Here is an 18,553-nt window from a genome sequence, read left to right as displayed (position 1 = left end):
TCCTTAATATTATTACGCATAGAGAAGGACACTATCTACTGTATACCGAGACAAACATCTGACTGACTGACATTAGATACTAACTGTACCTAACTGTTTTGACTTAAAGACAGACTCAGGAACAGAACCTGTTTATAAGCTGGGGACTGTCTGTATACATAAAAAACTGTGGATTAGCCAGTATTGAAATGCCAGAGTCATCATCTGCCAGCTGCGAGACCCTGAGTCAAGCATTTAACCTCTGTGAGCCTCAGTTTCCCCAACTATAAAATGGGGATAAAACAGAGCCTACCTTATAGAGACGATGTAAAAAATGAAGAGATTAATTTTATGTACAGCATTTACTACAAAGCCTTGCACATATTAATAGCTCAATAAACATTAACTATTACCATTATCTATTACTTCTGTTAAAAGTTTTTAAAACTAACCAAACTATGAAGGTATTTTTCAAAAAAAAAAAAAAAAAAAAAGCAACAATGGCCTTTGAACAATTTTCTCAATTAAGAACGCCTGGCCCAGTTTACAATCTTAGCTTGCCATTATGCAATTTTCATTACTGACTGTATTTTTATTCATGTTTTGATAGCGTAATTTTCAATACTATACCTATTTAACGTAAGCATGCTACCTGATTGATTAACAGGTTGGATAATTAGTTCCTGCAGTTATTACTTTGAGTACTGGTTAAGCTATTCATAAAAATGGTAATCTCTGATGCTGATTATGCTTCTACTAGAATGGTGACTAGCTGTAATAGTCCGAAATTTTAGCTCCTTGTTATTTCTACTGATAAATAACGTCCAGTGTATCCCTGAGCTGACTGTGTAATTTTAGAAACACTTACAGGTTTAGACAATGGCTGAACAATAACAGAACTATCTGAAGATCTAGATTCAGGATGAAAATTTACTGGTGATGCAGCCACTGGATTTGATGTTGGGTTCGTGTAGTGTTGACTTGTAGGCTTGAATGCAGCAGTAATACCTGTATTTTAAAATTACACAACATATTGAATATATTTCTGCAGAATCAAATTACGTAAAAATACTTTACTTAGAAATTAAAATAGTACAAAAATACTGTACCTCGACTGAGTGCGCCATTCTTTATTCCCCTTGAATATGAGCTGGGGTTAACTCTGTTCAAAATATCTATAAAAAAATGATATTTATTTTAAAATTCATTGTTTGAATGAAATACATATTAAAAATTATTAAGATAATAGAAATTATGAACCGAAAATGATCACAGGTTCCTGAAGGAGTATGTAAAGTATCACTGATTTAAGATTACAGCTAATTCTAAACACACAAACACTATTAAAAAAACAAAATAAGCATTAGTAGCCTTAACTGTCTTATAGACTAAATGCTTTTCTAACTTTTCTAACTCAAAATCCAAAAGCCAGAAGTAAAAAATGGATAACTTTTACTACATAAAAGTCAAAACATTCTGCATGGCAAAGAAATACTTCACACAGTAAAAACGTTCCAAAAACATATTCATGTACAACAAAAAAGTGAAGAATATTTCTCTTCTTGAATAGTGACATGGCTGTACATATACTCAGCTACCTAGGACTCAAAACCAAACTGTCTCCAACCTCCATATCCCATTCACATCCCTAAAAGCCTGAAAGTTTCACTGCGGAGAATCTGACTGGATTATCTGCACGATTACTCTTGAGTTCAGAAAGAGAAACTATCAAAGACATCACAGATTAAATTAAGCCAAGAGTTTACCAGAGTGTCTTATAACTTAAGGAATTTTAAATCTACAACTACCCCAAAAGTCAATCTGAGATTGATATGACTTTCTGGGTCATTTTAAGGCTCTTTATTCTTGCACGCATGTAAACTCTGTAATATTCAGGTTATACAGGAATTAAACTAAAATTTGGAAGAATGGGGATCTGTCTAAAATTGATGGTCAGGAAAAGGTTATGAAGCACAAAGAAAACACTTCATAAAATTTTCGTTTTTTCCATTCTAGTAGAAAAGAATCAAATTGAAAAACCAAACCAGTTGCCATCGAATCAATTCTGATTCATGGCGACCCCATATGAGTCAGAGTAGAACTACAATCAATAAAGTTTTCCATGGCCATGATCTTTGGAACAAGGCATCAATAGGGTTTTCAACTGCTATGGCCTTTGGAATAAAGGATATCATTGCTCATGTCAGATGGATCTTGGCTAAAAGTAGAGAACACCAGAAAGATGTTTACCTGTGTTTTATTCAAAGGCATTCAACTGTGTGGATCATAACAAATTATGGGTAACACTGGGAAGAACGGGAATTCCAGAACACTTAATTGTGCTCATGAGGAACCTGTACAAAGACCAAGATGCAGTTGTTCCAACAGAACAAGGGGATAACAGCATGGTTTAAAATGAGGAAAGGTGTGTGTGTGCATCAAGGCTGTATTCTTTCACCATACTTATTGAATCTGTATGCTGAGCAAATAATCCGAGAAGCTGGACTATATGAAAAATAACGTGACATCAAGATTGGAGGATGACTCATTAAAAACCTGCATTGTGCAGATGACACAAGCTTGCTTGCTGAAGGCAAGGAGGACTTGAAGCACTTCCTGATGAAGATCAAAGACCACAGCCTTCAGAATGGATTACGCCTCAACATAAAGAAAACAAAAATCCTCACAAATGGACCAATAAGCAACATCATGATAAAGAGAGAAAAGACTGAAGTTGTAAAGGATTTCATTTTACTTGGATCCACAATCAACACCAGTCAAAAAAAACAAATGACATATTGTACTGGGCAAATCTGCTGCAAAAGACCTCTTTTAAGTGTTAAAAAGCAAAGATGTCATTTTAAGAACTAGGGTGCGCCTGACCCAAGTCATGGTATTTTCAATTGCCTCACATGCATGTGAAAGCTAGACAGTGAATAAGAAGACCAAAGAAAAATTGATGCCTTTTAATTATGGTGTTAGTGAAAAATACTGAATATAGATCATGAACCACCAGAATGAACAAATCTGTCTTGGAAGAAGCAAGGATGGCAAGACTTCGCCTCACATACTCTGGACATGTTATCAGGAGGGAACAGTCCCTGGAGAAGGACATCATGCTTGGTCAAGTAGAGGGTAAGTGAAGAAGAGGAAGGCCGTCAACGAGATGGACTGACATGGTGGCTCCAACAACGGGCTCAAGCATAACAATTGTGAGGATGGCGCAGGATCAAGTAGTGTTTCGTACTGTTGTACATGGGATCACTATGACTCGGAACCAACTGGACAGCAACTAACAACAACAGAAGTCCGAAATCAGGGCACCTGCCATAGGGGAACACTTTCTCTGTTGGCTCTGGGGGAACATCCTTGTCTCTTCAGCTTGTTTCCTTGGAAATCTCCGTGTGGCTTGGCATCTCTCTTTCCCCCATCTCTGCCTTCTTGCTTGCTTGTTTCATCTCTTTTATATCTCAAAAAAGACTGACTCAAGACACACCCTATGTTAATCCTGCCTCATTAACATAGCAAAGAACACATTGCCAAATGTAATTATAATCACAGACACACAGGTTAGGAATTACAACAGGTATTTTTGGAAGACACAATCCAATCCATAACACCCAGTAAAGTAATTCTATAAAGGGTCACACAAAAGTATGATTCTTTTCTAATAATGGCTATAGCTAATGCTCTATCGCTAAGCACTACAGAGGTTTTCTAGGAGAAATATACGCTTAAATAACTTGACACTGTTTTCTCTCTGAAACTGAAGATTAACTATTTACTCAAACCACCAAAAAGATGTTCTATTCCTACAGCACACTCTGGCAGCTGTAATCTACCAAACACAAGTTTTTGATATTCCCTCTTCCCCCCATGGAAGTTCTATATAAACATTTAACTCATTTCTTATGCTTAAATATTTTATGGCTTACACATAGAAAGGCAATAAAATCACTTAAATTCTGTATTTTAACAACTGAGAAAAAACTTCTATGAAGGTCAATCCTCTTTTTGATAGAATCATTTTAAAACTAACATACACTGTTCTGGTTGAATACTGTTAAGGGTCACTACAACCAGTATAAATTCAGTTTGAATCTTACTTGTCATGCTTTCAATAATAGAATTTGAGTAACAATTTTGTGACATGGTAATATTCCAGTATAATCACAGTGACAAAAAAAAAAAAAAAGGAAACAATAATTAAGAGAATATAATATCCACTAACATCAACAAGCATGCTTGCTTACATGCCTAAAGCCCACTGCTGTTGAGTTGATTCCAACTCAAAGAGACTCTACAGGACAGAGGAGAACTGCCCCCCCCCAGGGCTTCCAAGGCTGTAAATCTTTACGAAGCAGGCTGACGTATCTTTTTCCTGCAGAGTAACTGGTGGGTTTGAACCACTGTCCTTTTGGTTAGCAGCCAGACACTTTAACCATTGTATCACCAGAGCTACCCCTAACAAACCTAGTTTCAATTTATAATAGAAGTGGCACTCTACTTAGCACCTCAATGAGAGATTACCAATCTGCCACAGGAAATGGTAGTGAGAATTCAATTGGTTAAATTATTCTCCTCTGATAAAACTAAACCAAAGTACCATTTCAAGTTTAAAGGCAAGAGAAGTAAGAACTAGATTTTCAGAAAAATTTAAAACTAGCCTCTTAAATAGTGGTTGTTACGGCTGCTAACCGAAAAGTCAGTAGTTCAAATCTGCCAGGAGCTCCTTGGAAACTCTATGGCGCAGTTCTACTCTGTCCCATAGGGTCATTTATGAGTTGGAATTGACTTGATGGCAATGGGTTTGATTTGGTTTTATGGTAAGTAAGAAAACGCTAGTATGTTGGTTACATTCTTTGGTTAATTCTCTTGACTTAAAAAAAAAACAAAACATGTAAATGAAATAGGAAAGGATGTGTTTTCTTGTTTTCACCCGAAATTCTGTACATTATTTCTCTGTACTTTTACACATTTTGAGGCAGACATTTTAACAAGTATCACCAGTATCTTCACTTTAACATTACAACAATGTCAAGTCCAATTACTCTAATAATCCACAATAGTACAGAGGTTCTGCTAGAAAGCCGTTAAGAGCTTTTCAATTCGTGAGTCCTATTAGCTTACAGACGGCTACATCCTCCAAGTACAGTGGCTGTAGACCATGCCCTCCTCTTTCAAAAATATAAACAGAAGTTGCTAGAAGATGGGTGTGGCCAGAAGCGGCAGCCCCTGTTGGTACAAAGGCCAGAGATCGGGTAACGGTTCACAACCTGTGCATTCTGTAGCCACATCAGATGACACTGAGAGAGAGAGCTACCTGGATAGGAGAACCCTTGGAAGAGGCTAAAATGAACTTATTTAATATACTCTGGTATTTTAAGGAACGCATTCCATGCCCTTTCTTTTCTCTGCTGTGGGCTTGAGGAAAAAAAGAAAAATGAGCAAATAAAGACATTACTCTGCTCCACAAAAAATGATTTCCCAATCTCGGAAGGCTTCTAATGTCACCAGGTAATCTTAGCCCACTTCTCTTTTCTAGTATTTTAACCTCTCGTTTCTTCAAGTCCCTGACCACACCCGCACCCTAATGCTGCAGTTCCTACTGATCTCCTACCCAATCTCTCAACCCCAGCTCCTTACAAAGAAATAAGGACATATGACACAGACTGTAGGTTTTCCCACTAGAAACAATATCTTATAAAAACTTGGTCTTAATCAAAGCTAAGGCTTACTTGAAATTGCTGGTTTTGAACTTGATATCTCTCCAACAAAGATTGGCTCGTCATCATCATCATCCTCGACTTCTTTGACTTTCTTCTGCCACGGCTCCAGTTCTTCTTCTTCACATTCCATAAATAGTTCCGCCATTTTTGAATTATCTAATTTTCAAAAAGAAAAAACAATCTGCAATATGTGGTACGGAATTGAAGATGTACTTTAACAGTCCAAGCTGCAATTTCTAAATTGGCACTTATAGTTCATACACGGGATCAACAGTGAGAACTCAGAGCCACTCTCTAAGATCTAAACTAGTCAAATTTAGACAGACAGTCAGATAATGGGTGATATTATTTACGGTAGACATAAAATTGGGAACAGTCATATCAGCCAAAGTGAGTTTCAATCATATGGCTGGAAAATGATTATATTTACAAAAAGGATTGTACCTAATCATTATCTTGAAGAGGAAAAAAAAAAAATGCTTTAGCAAAAGAGAGATAAACTAAGAATAAAGAGCAAAAGGTGAAAAATATAATAGAATCTATGATATAACTACAATGTCTACCTAACAGAAACGCTGGTAGCGTACTGGTTAAGTGCTATGGCTGCTAACCAAAGGGTCAGCAGTTCGAATTCACCAGGCGCTCCTTGGAAACTCTATGGGGCAGTTCTACTCTGTCCTATAGGGTTGCTATGAGTCAGAATCGACTCAATGGCACTGGGTTTGGTTTTTTGGTTTTGGGTCTACCTAACAGAAGTGTTACATAAATTCAAGAAAATGAGATATAAAGTTTCTAACTTCAAGAGATATCCAACAAAATATTAGGTCCCTGCCCCTCTTGGTTCCATTATAACTTCCTCAACAAACCATCAGCCCTTACTTCTCTTAGAACTCTGAACTGCACTGACAGTTCATGCCATGAAACTCATGATTTAACATATATGATCTCAAGCTTCTCACTATGTCTTAATTTTATATGTCCAACTCCGAATTAAGCTTCTTGAGAGTGAAGAACAAATTAAGCTCCCTGAGAGTGTATTTCTCCTACGTATAGTAGTCTATTGGCTATGAGAGGGCACATATGATCATCTATGAGCTAGGAAACTAGGCAAAGTAACGTAATGCCTAATCTTTTTAAATTAGGGAGTCCCACCTATACTAATGATGAAAGTATTGTTTATAACCAGTTAGTATACAAAGATCTTCCTCTTTCTTTTTTAACAGGGCACTTTCACTGTCCATATAATCAGGAAAACATTATTTTTTCTGAAAGGCAAATAATAGCATACAACACATGATTTCATTTAGAAATAACTTTTTTTGTCTATGCATAGAAAAAATTATGTGATTATGTATATTAAACTGATAACAGTAGTTACCTCTGGGAATAGGGAACACCTCATTTTTACTTGACTAGTTTTTTTATAGTATATTATTGTATTCTACTATAAGCATTTGTCGCTTTAATAATTTTAGGTGTTTCTGTTTTTAATGAAATGTGCACACCTCTTATCCTTTCTCCTGAAGTAAAGTTTATCAATACAAAATCCACACACACTAATACCAGTCCTGACAGCAACACTTACTTTTTGGTTGAAAAGGGTTGTCGCCCATCAAGTTGCAGAGCTGATTTTCTGAAAATTGTCACCTAAGTGCTGACACATGACACTAGTCAATTTTATGAGACACTTTAAGTAACACCAAATATTGGAGCGTGAAGCTCGAGATTCACAAATTCTTGGATTTAATTTTGATCTACATTAAACTCACCATGTAACTCCAGACAAGTAGCAAGTTATGTCTCAGTTTTCTTCCTATAAAATAAAGATACTTAGAGTGAATTTTTTTAAACTAAATTAAATTTAAACTTCTATTATGTAAAAGCATAATTTTTAAATTGGATATGTTTGATAAATACATATAACTCACTTTCCATAACTGGTTCATTTCTGAATGAACCCACATTTACAAATTATAATGGTGACTGTGTTAAGCATTTACTAATTAAAGAAACCACACTTGTCCATCAGTTTGTCATACTGTGGTGGCTTGCGTGTTGCTGTGGTGCTGGAAGCTATGCCGGCCATCTTTCAAATACCAGCAGGGTGACCCATGCAGGGTGACCCATGGTAGACATGTTTCAGTGGAGCTTCAAGGCTAAGACAGACTAGGAAGAAGGGCCTAGTGGTCTACTTCTGAAAAATATGGCCAGTGAAAACCTTATGAATACCAGTGGAAATTGTCTGTTATAGTGTCAGAAGATGAACCCTTCAGGTTGGAGGGCACTCAAATATGACTGGGGAGAGCTGCCTCCTCAAAGTAGAGACAACCTCAATGACGTGGATGGAGTCAAACTTTCAGGACCTTCATTTGCTAATGTGGCATGACTCAAAATGAGAAGAAACAGCTGCAAACATCCACTAATAATTGGAATGTAGAATGTACAAAGTATGAATCTAGAAAAACTGGACGTCATCAAAAATGAAACGGGATATATAAACATGAATATCCTAGCCATTGAGCTGAAATGGACTGATATTGGTCTTTTTTAATTGGACAATCATATGGTCCACTACGCCAGGAATGACAAATTGAAGAGTAATGGCATTGCACTCACCATCAAAAAGAACATTTCAAGATCTATCCTAAAGCACGACAGTGTCAGTAATAGGAAAATATCCATATGCCTACAAAGAAGACCAGTTAATATGACTGTTTTCAAATTTACGCATCAACCACTAATGGCAAAGATGAAGAAACTTAAAGATTTCAGCCAACTTCTACAGCCTGAAATTGATCAAACATGCAATCAAGGTGCTTTGATAATTATTGGTGACTGGAATGCAAAAGGTGGAAACAAGGAGGATCTGTAGTTGGAAAATATGGCCTTGGGTAACAGATGCTGGAGATCGCCTGATAAAATTTTGCAACACCAACAACTTACTCATTGCAAATACCTTTTTTCAGCAACATAAACAGCCACTATACACTTGGACCTCGCAGGATGGAACACACAGGAATCAAATCGACTACGTCTGTGTAAAGAGACGATGGAGATACTCAGTATCATTAGCCAGAACTAGGCCAGGGGCCAACCTCAGAACAGAACATCAATTGCTTATATTCAAGTTCAAGCTACAGGTGAAGAAAATCAAAAGAAGCCCGTGAAAGCCGAAGTATGACCTTGAGTATATCCCACCTGAATTTAGAGATAATCTTAAGAATAGTTCAGTGGTTGGCACATAGTAACCACTCTATCACACTAGAATTTATGTACTGTCAGTTGAGCATTTAGAAATCATTTTGTTATATAAGATCTTCATTACAGTAGTATTTCTCATGATGAAATTTTAGCTTTCTAAATACACCTTCTGGAACGACCTGTCATATCTATTCTGCCATATTTACACGTTTTAAAAAGGGCATTTATAAACTAGTTAAAAACAAAAAACTTTAAGCCCTCATAAAAAACACACTACACATACCTATAATTTATCAACAGTTAAGTTATATGCTACTAAGCTCATAGAATAAAACAAGTACCCAATTCAAAAGTACCAAGTATAAAAATTAACATTTTAATAAAGTGTCTTATAGCACTTCCATTAAGAAAAAGCACATTTTCTTTCTGCGTGAATTCTAGTATTTCAAATTTCTATAAAACCTTTTTTTTTAATGAGTACAGGTAAGTAGAACAGAAAAGTGAATGTGAAGAATACGGTGAATGGTTAAACTCATAAAAGTATTCAACGAAATAATCCAAGAAACCACATTACAAAGTTTATCTGTTTTTGTTTTTTTCTCATCATAAATATGTTTAAACTGGGGGTTGCATTCCTAACCAAGAAGCTGGCAACACCAAAACCAGATACGAACAACTTAACATAAAAAACTCAAAACAAGAAATTAATCATTCTGAATAGTGAAAATGTATACTTGATATAAGTATGGAATATGAAAATAAAGCTCAACTAGCTCGTAAGGGTGCCCTTACATTAATGCACTGGCTATAAGAAACATTAAACATTTAACTATTTTGCTTCTATTCTTAGGAAACTTTTCAGTGGATACTGAACAGGGGGACACTGTAATACTGTTCAGAAAATTTTGATCTGTCACTTTTTTCCTCTCACAAATTTCCCTAAAGCAGGAATTTGGGCATTCAAATTATTCCATGGACCTTAAAGCTTTGGTTTGTTCTACTTCATCGTACCCACAATTCTTCAGTCTTTACCACTAAATGTCATACTAAAATGAAAGCCCGTAATTTCAGAATTCTAATTCCAAATGACGAGAACTTGAAGGATTCAAAGTGGATTCTTAACTATGAGTAACAACCTAATATTTTCAACTTTGGTTTTGTGATTCCCTCAAAAATTTCTGACTATCTCAAGGAGTTATTATGAAATCTATTCAATCTTAAAAGTAATTTTTGAAGAAAAGAAGCGATGTTTAAAACTCCATACTGATACCACCTTAGTATCTGTCACCTCTATTCCATTAGAAAATTAACTGTTAACAGCATTAGAAAAGCAAAGAACAATGATGCCTACTTTGGCACTGTGAGACAAATCACACAAATAGCAACCTAAAATCATAAGCAACAAACCAATATATAACTGAAAGACAGACCCATAGCTAAAATTTGATTTCATAAAATTCAAGTATTTAAACATGAAATTTTATAAAGAAATCACAATTTTTATTTATAATCATTAAATTAAATTAAAATTTTAAATCAATATATTCTTTTATACCTCTTAATTACTTTCTTAAATGTTTAGTGTTAGAAATCTCGAATTTGTCTTTTCGGGAATCATTCCAGTTGTTCCTATTAAAAACCACAGTCTTACTCTTGAAAAGAACCACACAAACAGCACTGTCAGAAACATTCCAACCACACAAACAGCACTGTCAGAAACATCTGACCACCAGAGGCTAATATATTCAGACAAAACAGAATCTTAAGAAACCTTAGAAGATATCTCATCAAATTTCACCCAATTTCTCAAAGACTGTAATTTTAAGTAGACTACTGCCTCTAATAATGGTCACTCCAAGAAAAGGACCTACAGAAGGAAGACTATGAACTAGAGGAGGAACCGGACTGCAGGAGGATTGCCTCCTTGGCCATGAGACCAGAAGAACTGGATGGTGCCTGGCTACCATTACTGAACATTCTGATCAAGGAGTCAATAGCTAGATCCTGATCAAAAGGAATAAAATTGTGAAACGGAATTTTAAATATTTATGGAATCCAGACTTTTTGGATCCATGGAGATTGGAGGAAGCCCCAAATCTAATGCCCCAAGATAATCTTTAAACCTTAACCCAAAACTACTCTCTGAAGTCATCTTCAAACCACAGTTTAGCTCAATTAGTAAAGAATTTTTTACTTGAGCACTGAGCTCTTTTAAAGAATTATCTATATGAGATCAAACTGACAACAGTAAATCCACTGCATAGATGAGAAGTTTCAGGGGAAGTGCATCTAAGTTAATGCTAGCGAAATAATCTGGGAATAGAAAGAATGGTCACACAATGTGAAGGATGTAACCAATGTCACTGAATTGTATATGCAAAAATTATTGAATGGGTATATGTTCTGTGATATTTTCACCAAAAATACTTATTTTAAAAAAATATGGATACACAGTTTTTATTTTTTAGATAAAACAGAAAATGTCCTTTAAAAATATCTACATACTTATAGTATAGATACAGAAATCTTAACAGTGAACAGGCTAACAGAAATGAAAAACGGTTGAGACTCAGCCTTGAAAAAAGTTGCTTACAAAGAAGATTAGAACTTGGGTAGGGAAAATCCTGGTCCTGGGAGAGGCTTCCCTACCTATTTCCAAACATAAGGCTCAAACAGCAATTAAGCCAGCTTCCCGTGACTGCCCTCTAACTTATACAAAAAACTTCTCTGAAGGCAGCATTCTCTGAAAACATACAGGCAAAATCCAGATGGATTCCTTAAAGCCAAAGCAAATCTCCAAGTCAGTAAGCTCAATCAGGATTTTCCAAAGACAATAAAATACTTTATAATATAAACAAGACTTTAAAAAATAATATGCTTAATCATTTTATATCTAATTAAACCAGTATCTGCAAGGCATACCCCTCAATACCGCATAAAACAAAAAAAAAAAAAAAACCAAACCCATTGCCACTGAGTTGATTCTGACTCATAGCAACCCTATAGGACAGAGTAGAACTGCCCCATTGAGTTTCCAGGGAGCACCTGGTAGATGCAAACTGCTGACCTTTAAGTTTAGCAGCCGTAGTGCTTACCCACTACGTTACCACGGAACACTGCATAGGATATGAAAAAGTCCCTATCTCAAGAAGCTATCAATCTAACAGAGGAATTATGATAAGAAAAAAAAAAAAAAATTTTTTTTTTAAATAAATACACAAAACAGTACACAGTAACTATAATAATAAAAATTATAAGTGCCACTGCAGAGGCTCTTGATAAGATGTCCATGGGTGCGAGGGAGTAAATCACAGAAATGAGAAATGTGCAAAACTTTGTGTATATTTGCATGCTTTCGGCGGGGGGGGGGGGGCGGGGGAGGAGATAGTGCATCAAGTTCTCATAAAGGTCTATGAACCAAAAAGTTTAAGAACAACCTCTAGTTAAGAGATTTGGAGAAAAACAATCTAAAGGAAACTTACGAAATGCCCCATCGTGGAAGAAACACATGCACTAGTCCATAAAATGTACAAAAAAGCGTGTGTAGTAAAAAGTAAGAACCCTTGTTCCTCCCTGCAGTGCAATGGGTTTCTCGTATATATGGCTTTTTTCCATCTTGGGTTTATACTCTGCCAAAAATGATTGGTTGGGCTGCAGTCTGCACTGTGATTAGTGTACTTTACATACCTTGCAGGGATTTGCTATGCAAATAGTGGCTTGACAATTCACCCAACAGGACTGAGTGACTTGCAGGGGCTGGTCAATTTACTACGCAAATAGTGGTGGATAAAACCACCCAAAAGGATCAAATGACTTACGGCTATTGGTCAATTTGTGGTCCTGCTAGGAGGGCCATGCCTTGAAATTGACAGGGAGCTTGTGTACATAAGCAGCCAACTCCACAGAGTTTAGAAGCAAGGAGAGAGAGAGAGGAGGAGGAGGGAACCTCCTAAAAAAGCTACAATACAGGTCAAGAGCTATAACACTGAAATTTGTGCGAGACAGAAATGGTGGCAAGCATAGCAGATCCCAGCGCAGAGAAACAGAGGCAGCAGTACAACTGGGACGGGCAGACAGCTGCGGTGAGCTTGCCAGCCCATGGACAGACAGCTTAGTGCCTTCATGCACGAGGCTTACTAGCAGTGCAGAGTGCCTCTAGGCACTTGGTGGTGGAGTCAAAAGAGCTATAACACTTGCCCAAGCAGGGCAGAGGCCTAGAGGCGCCTGGCAGCAGAGGCCTGGAGGGGCCTGGCAGCAGAATTCTAGAGGAGCCTAGAGGCAGAAGCTCAGGAGATCCCGTGCAGGGGTCTTCCTGCCAGCAACACAAGGCCCACCAAGGCCCAGAGGCGGAGCAGAAGCCTGGGAGCTATGCAGGAACCCCCAGCAGCATGGTGATAGCTGAAGGCAGAGAGGCGGGCAAGGCCAAGGATAGAGGCATGTGGCCAAGAAGAGAGGTGTGTATGGCCAAGGAGGGTACATGTGCAGCTGTGAAGAGCCAAGAGAGCTGTCACAGTTACTGCATCCTCTCTCCTGAGTTGTATCCTGTTATTTTGACGTTGATCGTGATCCTGAGTTGTAGCCTGTTACTTTCAAGTTGATTCTGATCTGGAGTTGTAGCCTGTTACTTTCTAATAGCCACTTAACTATAAACACAGTTCATGAGTTCTGTGAGACACTGCAGCAAATTACCAAATCCAATGGGGGAAGGAAGAGTGCTAGGGTGGGGGAGTGGTTAGTGTCAGAGACGATGGAGTAGTACAGCAGAAGTTGGAAACCTGGGATACCTTTAACCTGAGCCTCACAGGAAGCAGCTTTGTGCTGATTCTAATTAATGAAATTATTCGTTTACCTCCCCTGTCACACTCCTAACCCCACTCACCAGAGTTTGATATGTGAGGCAATGAATTATAAGTGATCAGAGATACAAATGGGATTATAATTAAGGCATAAGAAGAACATTCCAAGGAAAAGTATGACTTAACGGACAATACTTTAAGCAATGATTTGGATAAAGACCATACTGTGTGCAGATTAAACTTATAGATGAGTAGAAAGTATAATCCATAGTAGACAAAAGAATGAGGCTTTGAGTCTAGAAATAAACCCATGCATCTATGACCAACTGATTTTCAACAAGGGTGCCAAGTCAATTCAATGGAGAAAGAAGAGTCTATTTCATAAACAGTGCTGGGAATTTGGATTTCCACATGCAAAATAATGAAGCAGGAACCATGCTTCACACCACATACAAAAACTAACTCAAAATGGATCAAGGACATAAATGTCGGAACTAAAACCAGAAAACCCTTAGAAGAAAACAGGGGTATTGCTTCAGGGCCTAGTTTTTAACAGTGGATTCTTACCACTAACAATGGATTCTTCACCAAAAACACAAACAGCAAAGACAAAATAAATAAATGGGACCTCATAAAAATTAAAGACTTCTGTTCAACAAAATGAAGAAACAACCTACAGACCGGGAGAAATTTTGGGGGGGCCACATATTAGGTACGGTTTTGATATCCAAAATAAAGAAAGAATTCCTACACCTTAATAACAAAAAGACAAACAGCCCAATTGAAAAATAAGCAAAAGATCTGAACAGTCATTTTACCAAAGAGGATATACAAATGGCCAACAAGCACATGAAGAGATGCTCAGTGCCAGTAGTCGTTTGTTGTTATGTGCCATCGAGTCAATTCAGATTCATAGCGACCCTACAGGATAGAGAAGAACTGCCCCATAGGGTTTCCAAGGCTGTAGTCTTCATGGAAGCAGGCTGCCACATCTTTCTCCAGCAGAACTGCTGGTGGGTTCAAACCACCAACCCTTCCATTAGTAGCCATGTGCTTAACCTGGTGCTACCAGAGCTCCTTCATCAGTCATTACTAAAAAAACCAAACCCAGTCGCTGTCAATTCTGACCCATACCAACAGGGAGGTTCAAATCACAACTACAATGATGTGATTCAAAAAGGTCACTTTCAGGGTCCCCTATACAACCCATTCAATCCTAATTATCACAGGCATATCTACCTAATGTTGTTTTTAGCTACCAACAACTAATCCCCAACTCACGGCAACCCCATGCACAATCAAACAAAACATTGCCTAGTCCTGCAACTTCCCTATGATAGATTGCTAACCACACCACAGTGACCCATAGGGTTTTTGCTGGCTGATTTTTTGGAAGTAGATCGCCAGGTCTTCCTTCCTAGTCCACCTTAGTCTGCAGGCTCCACTGAAACACGTTCAGCATCAAAGCAACATACAAGCCCCTACTGATAGACAGGTGATGGCTGCACATGAGAAGCACTGGTGAAAAACTGAACCCAGGTCCTCCACATGGAAGGCAAGAATTCTACCACTGACCCACCAACGTCCCTCTATATCAACAAGGTATGTAAATTTTTACCTAGACAGAAAGATAAGGGAGATTTTTTAAACTATTTTTGTTTAAAAAATTGTCTTAAATGAAAATGTTGAATTATAAATTTTCATTTCGGAATTATGAATAAAATATTTTGGTAATCAATCTACCATATTGCTCCAAATATTTTCAAGTACAATGTAATAAAGAAGCAGTTGGGCTGAAGCTCAACAGTGAGGATGAAATTCTCAGGTTTACTCAACACGTAAATTCCTGAAGAAAAGTTCCCCTTGCTGGGACAATTGCATTTCCAACTGAAAAGGAAAGAAGCTGAACTCACATCTCACAGCATATAAGAAAACTCAAAATGTACCAAGAACGTAATGTAAGAACTAAAACCATTAAACTCCTAGAGAAAAATATGAAATTACTGCTTCGGGACATAGCTTTTAACAATGGATTCTTAGATATTACATCAAAAGCACTAGCAACAAAAGACAAAATAGATAAACAGGACTTCATCAAAATAAAAAAACTTGTTCAACAAATAATTTTAACAATAAACTGAGGAAACAACCTACAGACTGGGTAAAAAAATGTAGGAACCATATATTGGATAAGAGTTTAATATCCAGAATATATAAAAAAAACTCCTAAAATTAACAAAAACATAATTCAATCAAAAAAAAAAAAGGCAAAGGATATGAATAGACATTTCACCAAAAAAGAAATATAAATGGCCAAGAGCATGTGAATAGATGCTCAACATCATTAGCCACTGTTGTAATTAGGCGCTGTCAAGTTGGTCATGACTCATCATGACCCTACGTACCACAGAACGAAACACTGCCCGATCCTGCCCCACGCTCACAATCGTTATGCTTGAGCCCACTGTTGCAGCCACTGTGTCAATCCATCTTCTTGAGGGTCTTCCTCTTTTCTGCTGACCCTGTACTTTACCAAACAAACATCATGTCCTTCTCCAGGGACTGATCCCTTCTGACATGTCCAAAGTATGTAAGACGTAGTCTCACCATCCTTGCTTCTAAGGAGCATTCTGGTTTTAATTCTTCCAAGACAGATCTGTTCGTTCTTTTGGCAGTCCATCGTATATTCAATATTCTTCACCAACACAATTCAAAAGTGTCAATTCTCTGGTCTTCTTATTCATTGTCCTGCTTTCACATGCCTATGATGCAACTGAAAATACCATGGCGTGGGTCAGGCCCACCTTAGTCCTCAAGGTGACATCTCTGCTTTTCAACACTTTAAAGAGGTCCTTTGCAGCAGATTTGCCCAAAGCAATGCATCTTTTCATTTCTGGACTGTTACTGCCATGGATGTTGATTGTGGATTCAAGTAAAATGAAATCTTTGGCAACTTCAATCTTTTCTCCGTTTATATTGATGTTTCTTACCGGTCCAGTTGTAGATTTTGGTTTTCTTTATGTTGAGGTGTAATCCATACTGAAGGCTGTGGTCTTTCATCTTCATCAGTAAGTGCTTCAAGTCCTCTTCACTTTGAGCGAGCAAGATTGTGCCACCTGCATATCGCAGGTGGTTAGTGAGTCTCCCTCCAATCCTGATGCCCTATTCTTCTTCATATAGTCCAGCTTCTTGGATTATTTTGCTCAGCATACAGATTGAATAGGTACAGTGAAAGGATACAACCCTGACGCACACCTTTCCTGATTTTAAACCACACAATATGCCCTTATTCTGTCTGAACAACTGCCTCTTGATCTGTGTACAGGTTCCTCATGAGCACAATTAAGCAGTCTGAGAAGAATTAACATTCTTCGTAATGTTATCCATAATTTGTTATGATCCACACAGTCGAATGCCTTAGCATAGTCGATAAAACACAGGTAAACATCCTTCTGGCATTCTCTGCTTTCAGCCAGGATCCATCTGACGCTGGCAAGGATAATCCTGTTTTCACGTCCTCTTCTGAATCCGACCTGAGCTTCTGGCAGTTCCTTCCCTGTTGATATACTGCCGCAGCGGCTTTTGAAAGATCTTCAGCAAAATCTTGCTTGCGTGTGATAATAACGAAATTGTTTGATAAGTTCCGCAGTAGGTTGGATCACCTTTCTTGGGAAGAGGCATAAATATGGATCTCCTTCAGTCGGTTGGCCAGGTAGCTTGACTTCCAAATTTCTTGGCATAGACAAGTAAGCACTTCCAGCACTGCATCTGTTTGCTGAAACATCTCAACTGATATTCCGACAATTCCTGGAGCCTTGTTTTTTCACCAATGCCTTCAGTGCAGCTTGGACTTCTTCCTTTAGTACATATGCTAACTTCTGAAATGGCTGAATGTCAACCAATTCTTTTCGGCATAGTGACTCTGTGTATTCCTCCATCTTCTCTTGATGCTTCCTTCATTAATACTGTCCCCGTAGAATCCTTCACTACTGCAACTCAAGGCTTTAATTTTTTCTTCAGTTCTTTCAGCTTGAGAAATGCAAAGCACGTTCGTCCCTTTTGGTTTTCTATCTCCAGCTCTTTGAACGGCATTATAATATCTTACTTTGTCTTCTCAGGCGGCCCTTTGAAATCTTCTGTTCAGTTCTTTTACTTCATCACTTATTCCTTTTGGTTTAGCTGCTTGATGTTCAAGGTCAAGTTTCAAGTCTCTTCTGACATCCATTTTGGTCTTTTTTTTTTTCTTTCCTGTCTTTTTAATGACCTCTTGCTTTCTTCATGTATGATGTCCCTGATGTCATTCCACAACTTGTCTGGTCTTCAGTCATTAGTGTTCAACACATCGAATCTATTCTTGAAATGGTCTCTAAATTCAGGCGGCATATACTCAAGGTCGTACTTTGGCTCCCGTAGACTCGTTCTGATTTTCTTCAGTTTCAACTTGAATTTGCATAGGAGTAATTAATGGTCTGTTCTACAGTCGACCCCGGCCTTGTTCTGACTGAAGATATTGGGGTTTTCTATCGTCTCTTTCCACAGATGTAGTTGATTTGATTCCTGTGCATTCCATCTGGCCAGATCCATGTGTATAGTCACTGTTTACGTTGGCGAAAAAAGGTATTTCCAACGAAGAAGTCGTTCGTCTTGCAAAATTCTATCATTCAACCTCCGGCATTGTTTTTATCACCAAGGCCATATTTTCCAACTACCAATCCTCCTCCTTTGTTTCCAACTTTCTCATTCCAATCATCAGTAATTATCAATGCATCCTGATTGCATGTTCGATCAATTTCAGACTGCAAAGGTTGGTAAAAACTTTCAATTTCTTCATCTTTTGCTTTAGCGGTT

At 37.7% G+C, this 18,553-nt stretch overlaps 1 protein-coding gene across 11 annotated transcripts in view; it reads right to left on the bottom strand.

Moving 5' to 3' along the window:
• The window catches only part of ZNF280D (zinc finger protein 280D), a 130,883-nt gene that overhangs the window by 100,765 nt on the left and 11,565 nt on the right, over positions 1 to 18,553 (bottom strand). For 6 of the 11 annotated variants that reach the window (XM_064267502.1, XM_064267508.1, XM_064267509.1 and 3 more), the window contains exons 2-7: positions 8,665 to 8,742; positions 7,478 to 7,521; positions 7,294 to 7,362; positions 5,718 to 5,864; positions 1,089 to 1,154; positions 848 to 987 (exon numbers count right to left, since the gene is read on the bottom strand). In XM_064267502.1, the coding sequence (XP_064123572.1) occupies positions 848 to 987; positions 1,089 to 1,154; positions 5,718 to 5,864; positions 7,294 to 7,321 (381 nt within the window). In that variant the 5' untranslated portion in view covers positions 7,322 to 7,362; positions 7,478 to 7,521; positions 8,665 to 8,742. Of the gene's footprint in view, positions 1 to 847; positions 988 to 1,088; positions 1,155 to 5,717; positions 5,865 to 7,293; positions 7,363 to 7,477; positions 7,522 to 8,651; positions 8,743 to 18,553 lie in introns of all 11 variants that reach the window. The other 5 variants (XM_064267503.1, XM_064267505.1, XM_064267504.1 and 2 more) reach the window with 5 other exon arrangements.

Source organism: Loxodonta africana, chromosome 13, assembly GCF_030014295.1.
Source record: "Loxodonta africana isolate mLoxAfr1 chromosome 13, mLoxAfr1.hap2, whole genome shotgun sequence".
Classification (NCBI taxonomy): Eukaryota; Metazoa; Chordata; class Mammalia; order Proboscidea; family Elephantidae; genus Loxodonta; species Loxodonta africana.
The sequence above is the reverse complement of the archived record's forward strand: the minus strand, read 5'-3'. Positions and strand labels throughout refer to the sequence as shown.